This window comes from Musca domestica, unplaced genomic scaffold (genome assembly GCF_030504385.1).
Source record: "Musca domestica strain aabys unplaced genomic scaffold, Musca_domestica.polishedcontigs.V.1.1 26, whole genome shotgun sequence".
Classification (NCBI taxonomy): Eukaryota; Metazoa; Arthropoda; class Insecta; order Diptera; family Muscidae; genus Musca; species Musca domestica.
The window spans coordinates 5,924,156-5,930,954 of record NW_026712283.1 but is presented as its reverse complement, the minus strand read 5'-3'; the positions used below and the strand labels follow the sequence as shown (position 1 = coordinate 5,930,954).

Here is a 6,799-nt window from a genome sequence, read left to right as displayed (position 1 = left end):
TCTTTCTCTTTGTAAGTTCCGGTAAACCCTAATAACATTTAAATACTTAATTTTCCAACTCTGAGTCTGACAGAGAGACAGAACATCAACTCTCTCAATAATAAACAAAATAATGAAAGGCCAACAGAGAACAGAGACAAGCACCAAACACATAAACAAATTATTAACCAGAAACATTAAACTGCCATTAAGTAGCCAGAAAATGCCAAAAGTGTACTTCAACCTCCAACAACAACAACATTGGCAACAGGTACGACCGACTTAAACAAGCAGAAAGGGAATAGGCAAGCAAGTAAAAAAACACAAACAATACAGAATGAAATATTTAAAGCAGCAGCCACTACCACCATCATCATCACCATACAGCAGAAGCAAGCAGAACAACGATGGAAACCAGATTTAGATTTTTTTTGTACGGCTCACATCATATCTACCACAAGCGCTATCAGTTGCTGCCTGGCTGGCTGGACTATTGTTAAGCGCATCATAACAACAAGCAAAGAACGGTGTACGGCGAACGCTGGCTGAGTGTAGATTAAGACAAGCTGCTGCTTAGAGAAGAAGCTCACAAAAACCTTTTGTGTATTTTGATTGATTGACTCGGGCGATAAAATGTGGAAAAAAGCCGGTATCTGAGTAGTTATGATGTGTTTGAGGTAAACAAATAATTACATCCAAACCGAAGAGAATAGCATCCCAAAGTAAATATACAAATATCTGAAAATTCAAGTGTGAGGTCATCCGTCGCCAGAAGAATAACCTCCAAGCACAGCTGCTGTTACGCGGTGAAGGTGTCGTTTGTGTTTCTTTTTTTGTTTATCAAGTTATTCGATTAACTTTGTTAACTCCCTGACTACCCAGCAAATCGTGCAACAATTCCAAGGCCAACAAAGTGATTGTTGTAGTGTGGCTAAAATTAAGCGGGCAACTGGGAATGTGAGAAGTGCCGTGTAATTTCTCAGAAAACCACAAACGCTATTGTCTGCTTTGGGCGGTGCACTGGATACAAGAAAAGAAATTCTATTCCAAATTAGAGAAATCTGCAGACTTAAAAAGAAACACCTTGGCCTTTATATGAACAATGGAGAAATTTCTATTACTCAGCATAACGGTGACGGGCATTGTTGTCTTGTGGCCGCTGCTGTGTTTGTGCGAGTGTGATGTAGAGCAAAGCCTTTCTTTGCCGGATTTACCATTGGAGCATTTGAAACGCTACATAAACACGTTCGACAAAGTAAAGCAACAGTATCAGAACAAAACGGAACTACTGCAGAAAATCGTGCAAAAAGACAACAAAGGTTGTTGGGGCCATGAACCGGACTGTGCCAAAGAAAATCGATTTCAAACACCCATTTGCCCGGGCTCGCATACGGGATGGGTGCGCAACAAAGAATCCCAGGTGGAGACATTCTATGAGCAGGCAGATTTTGGTTACATTAAACATCAAATAAAGGAGATGAAGTTAATGTGCGAACCCAAACTTATTACCGATTCCTCGTTGGAGTGCACCGAGTACATGAGATTTTGTCGTGGCCGTTATCTTATGTTGGACTTTAGAGATTTGCCCAAACGGCAAGAACGTATACGTTATCACATGGATGTACTGAAGGAAGGACAAATTCAAGGCTATTGTCAGTTGAATGAAACTCGCCTCAAATCTCAGCTAGATCACATGGGTGCCTTGCAGTCGTGGTCACCAGAACTGCGCAACTTCATCGAATCCAAAGAACCAATCAGCGAAAGCAGTGAACAGTGTGATATGTTCATTAATACGCCCACATTTCTAATGAAAATCGATGCCACCTACAATATGTATCATCATTTTTGTGATTTTTTCAACTTGTATGCCACGCTGTTTGTAAATCAAACTCATAGTTCAGTGTTCGATAGAAATACCCAGGTGATAGTGTGGGAAACCTATCCGTATGACTCACCGTTCAGAGATACATTCAAGGCGTTTAGTACTAATCCTGTTTGGACATTGGATCAGGTGAAGGGCAAACGGATATGTTTTAGAAACGTTGTCTTTCCATTGCTGCCACGCATGATTTTTGGCCTGTACTATAATACACCAATTGTAAGTATGAATGAATGAGAATTCAAGGGGATATTGAATCGGGAGTACATTAAGCTCTCTTTCAGAAACTGCAAGAATCTGTATTAGTTTTGCATTTACTTTTTTCGATATCATAAAGGAAAAATCGGTTGTCGTAGAAAAAAAATGTTTACATTCTTGCAGTTCTGGAACAGATCATAATTTTGTCATTTTCTCATAGCGTCACAATGGGCCCAAAAATATATATATTTTTATACCTTCCACCATAGAATAGAGGGTATATTATGTTTGTCATTCCGTTTGTAACACCTCGAAATATACATATTAGACCCCACAAAGTTTATATATTCTCCATCAGCATAAAATTCTATGTCGATTCAGCGATGTTCGTCTGTCTATCCGTCTGTGGAAATCTATCGAGCTTCCGAACGAATTGAAGCAGATTGATAAAGTTTTACTCAAATGTATGTAATGTCTGCAGGACTTTTGGTATTGAAAATGGGCCATGTAGGTCCACGTTTTGGTATAGCCCCATATAACGGTACCACCCGATATTCGGTATTTTAATGAGTTTAGCGAGGTATTTACCGGAATTGTGTCAAATTTGATATTCGAAGTTCGTAATTGATACTACAGCCTAAGACAGAAAATTGTCTGTGCAGGTTCACGTCTTCGTATAGCAGCCCCCATATAACGGTACCTCCCGGTATTCGGTAATTTGTTGATTTTTGCGACATTATTCACCAGAATTTTTTCAAATTTTGTATTTGATGTTCGTAATGGATCCTACAGCCTATGACTGGAGATTGTCTGTGCATGTCCACGTCTTCGTATAGCCCCCATATAACGGTACCTCCCGATATTCGGTATTTTGATGATTTTAGCTACATTATTACCGATTTCTTTTATGTTTCGCATTTGAATATTGTAATGGCTTATGACAAATGTTACCTATGCAGGTCGATGAATTCGTATAGACCCCAATGTAACAGCTACTTTGGGTATTTTTAAGATTTTAACAAATTTTTTAACGGATTTTATTATTTCTGAGAATTGCCAAATTTGTTCCAAATGGTGGAGGGCATTCAAAGTTCGGCCCGGCCGAACTTTTTTTCTCAAAAAATGTAACTTGTACATCAAAATTCGTTGATTTTATTTTTAATTAATTTGTTGAAATTTTTTAATTGTCCACTCAAAAGCCATGAACAAAAAAAATGTTAAAATATTGAAAATTACAAAAAATATTTTTTTTTTTCAAAAGAAAAAAATGTGAAAAAAGATAAGAACTGATCCTCAAATATTGAAAAGAAATAAAAGTGGCTGAAACTGAACTATGTTTTCCTCTTTATTTTTTCTTCCAGATTCAAGGGTGTGAAAAAAGTGGATTGTTTAGAGCTTTTTCAGAATTTATTTTGCATCGTTTGAAGGTACCCTTTGTTGCACCCAAAAACAACAAGATACGAATAACATTTTTATCGCGACGTACCAAATATAGACGCGTAAAGAACGAAGAGGAATTGTTGGAAGAAATAAGTAAAAATGAAGACTACATAGTACAAAAAATTTCATATGAAAGGTGAGTAAAATCCAAAGTGATTCCTAAGGTTGTCTAAGAAATCTAATATATTCTCTTTGTCCCCTTTTTATAGAGAATTAACATTCCTGCAGCAACTGGAAGTAACACGCAACACTGACATTCTCATTGGCATGCACGGTGCGGGTCTGACACATTTACTCTTTCTACCCGAATGGGCAAGCCTCTTTGAACTCTATAATTGTGAGGATCCAAATTGTTACAAAGACTTGGCCAGATTACGTGGCATCAACTATATAACATGGGAAGAACGTGACCTAGTGTATCCTGAAGATGAGGGCCATCATCCCGAAGGTGGTGCTCATGCTAAATTTACAAATTATGCCTTTGATGCAAAAGAATTTGCACGCCTGGTAGACAAAGCAGCAGAGCATGTGAAAGCGCATGTAGATTTTCAAAAATATAATCAAGAGGCTTTAACAAAAGATGAGCTGTAAAATGTTATTTTTATAAAGATATATAGTACTGTTGAGATTATTATTGTATGTACTTAAGAGTTTTTTGTGGTATTTTCGTATTTAAGTAAGTTGTAATTTTATTGAAAATAAAATTAAAAGAACGACAAGTATTTTTGATAACCAAATCGAATTGAGAGAGTGTTTTATATGCATACAAAGGGTGTCATTGAAATGAATATTGTGAAAATTTATGTATTTTCAGAGAATTTTTCTGTTCCAGAACCTGCAAGAATCTATTAGTTTTAGAATTTGGTCGATTGAGAAGAATTTAGTTATCGTTGTAAATTTTTTTTAACCTGTAGTCCTCAATTTTTAAATAAAATATTTCCTAAACGAAATCATATGCATATCGATCGAATTTCACATTTTTTATAACCTTTCTAAGTCGTTTCTTTTGCTCTCATTTCAGTTTGACCGAAGCCAAGCTAATTGTTGAAAAAATATAAATTGCAGTTCATAATTTAATTATCTTCACATCGACCTATTTTTGGAAATAAAAAAACAAGCCATTCTAAAATATGTCAAAATTAAATAATGATAACTTATTTAAGATGACGTCTAATTTCTTGTTTCTTATAAAAAATATCAAACAAGATAAATGCCTTAACCCGTTGCTAATGAAATTGTTTAAAACGTACTGATTCATAATGGTTATTAACAGGTTGTTTAAACGAGTTTTGTTTATTATTATAACGGTTCACTTCTAAAATAGACAAGGATGTTAATGCATTGATTTCCAACATTTGTTAATAGGTCAAAAATGCATTGAAATTGAAATAACAGGTAAAAAAGCATTAAGTTCGGCCACGCCGAACTTTAATTACCCTCCACCTTTGGGTAAAGGAAACAGTAGACACCATTATGATCCACAAATACCAATTTTTAGACAAATCCGTGAAAAAATGTGGGAAAAATCATCTAAATATCGGGAGGTACTGTTATCTCTGTCCATGCCTTGACAACCATGGAAAGTCTACAAAAACCTGTAAAGAAAAGTTTACTTTTAATAAACGATCACCAGTTAATGGTTTACATAACTGCCCAGTTTAGGATTCGCAAATAAAAGAATTTTTCTCGGTGTTCTTAAATAATGAGCTGCTTATCCTTTGTTCTTTGTAATTAATAGTCTTGTCCCTTCATGAAAAAATCCAAAAATTAAGATTAGATTTCCATATCATCGATATCCAAACATCATTCAAATGACTTCAAATTTCTGCCTTAAAGAAGCACAATATACACCCAGCTTGTGGAAGTAGCCCAGACCAGTCAGTTCAGTTTTTCACAGATGACTCAATCCCATCATTCCCTTTTTCGTTTTGGATGCGTCTTTATAGTTGGACAGACCGACCAGAGAAAGGTTTCTGCTAGGAATGAGTATACCGCTGTTATTAAACGGGGAATCGTTTGCAACATAGCTGTATGCCGTAAAATTAATTAGTTGTATTTGCGTTTTGAAGGAAGAAGCAAATCTCAATTTTGTGATTGAAGGAAGAAGCAAATTTAAAGTTAAATTTTGTGATTTCTAACCCAATTCCCATTGTTTTATTGTGCAGTGGCCAATGTGATGATTCTTCATTCTTATTTCCAAATCTATTTGTCTTTTAGCTATTGCTAACATGGTTTAGCCCTTCTAACAGACCCTTGTTAGCCACATAATTCTGTACGAACGAGCCTGCTTCTGTATGAGCGAAAGTGAATTCAAAAGACTTAAAGGAGAATATTGATGACTACTTACTACTCATGTTACCTTTAACATAAAAAGGCGAATTTGCAGTAATTGGTACAAAATATTGTGTGAAAGAACTTATCTATTTGTAATAAAAAAACTAATTTTTCAATCCTTTACTTACCTTTTATTATTTAATAAAAATGTTAATATGGCAATACCTTGTTATCTCTCCATACTCATATCTTCAATTTGGAAGCACTTTCATTTCAGCCGTTATAAACTGCCAACTAAACACAGCTGTAAACCTAGTGACCGTCGGTCGTTTTGTTCCGATTGCGGAACAGTTGTTCAAGGACTAAAGGACCAATAGCGTTGATACTTAAGAATTTTAGATTTTTAAGAACATTTTTTCAATGATCAAAGAGTCAAAATTTGTGTGTTAAAAAAATATTGTTAAAGGGTCAACAAAGCTTTTGGTGTTTAGCTTTTGTGTTTTTTTTTAATATTTTTGAAAGACTATTAATTTGTGGGTACATTAGCAGCTTTAAGTCTTCGCATGGCATATTTTGTGACACATTATAAAGGGATGCCAGAGCCGCACTTGAAGAGTAACCCTTTAGCTATTAAGCCAATAAACATAGGTATTTTAAAAAAAATTCTGTCAAGGACCATTAGGCATGATTTTTCTTTTTAATACTAATATGTGCATTTTTTTTTAAAAATTGTTTTAGTACAACAATCAGTAGTGGGATTCTTTAACTCATTCTTTTGAGTTACCGACAAATATCGGTAATTTTAATATTACTCAAAATTATGAATAAAAAATCCGAATTAAAGTTAACGATACTGGTGCTATCGGTAGGACTTCCTTTTGGTCGATAACTTGATGAAAATGTCGGTAATTTCCCAAATTATAAGAATTTTAATTTAACAGATTGTTGTCGGTATGGCACTACAGAGCCATAGAATTGATTTTTTTAAGAAGTATAAGGCGTAGATTTTTTAAAAGTATTTTTAAAGGT

The 6,799-nt window shown here is 35.0% G+C and overlaps 1 protein-coding gene and 1 long non-coding RNA gene across 2 annotated transcripts; one reads left to right on the top strand and one right to left on the bottom strand.

The window, feature by feature from the left end:
- The first annotated feature begins 106 nt into the window (after positions 1–106).
- LOC131803029 (EGF domain-specific O-linked N-acetylglucosamine transferase) lies at positions 107–4,238 on the top strand. Its single transcript, XM_059123931.1, has 3 exons — positions 107–2,077; positions 3,418–3,632; positions 3,706–4,238. Exons 1-3 carry the CDS (start codon positions 1,082–1,084, stop codon positions 4,085–4,087), a joined length of 1,593 nt encoding a protein of 530 aa, XP_058979914.1. The 5' UTR covers positions 107–1,081; the 3' UTR covers positions 4,088–4,238.
- A 532-nt stretch (positions 4,239–4,770) lies between these two features.
- LOC131803030 (uncharacterized) lies at positions 4,771–5,826 on the bottom strand. Its single transcript, XR_009342446.1, has 2 exons — positions 5,147–5,826; positions 4,771–5,091 (listed from the first exon to the last, which is right to left on the bottom strand). It is a non-coding gene; the product is annotated as an uncharacterized LOC131803030 (long non-coding RNA).
- Between the last annotated feature and the right edge of the window lie 973 nt (positions 5,827–6,799).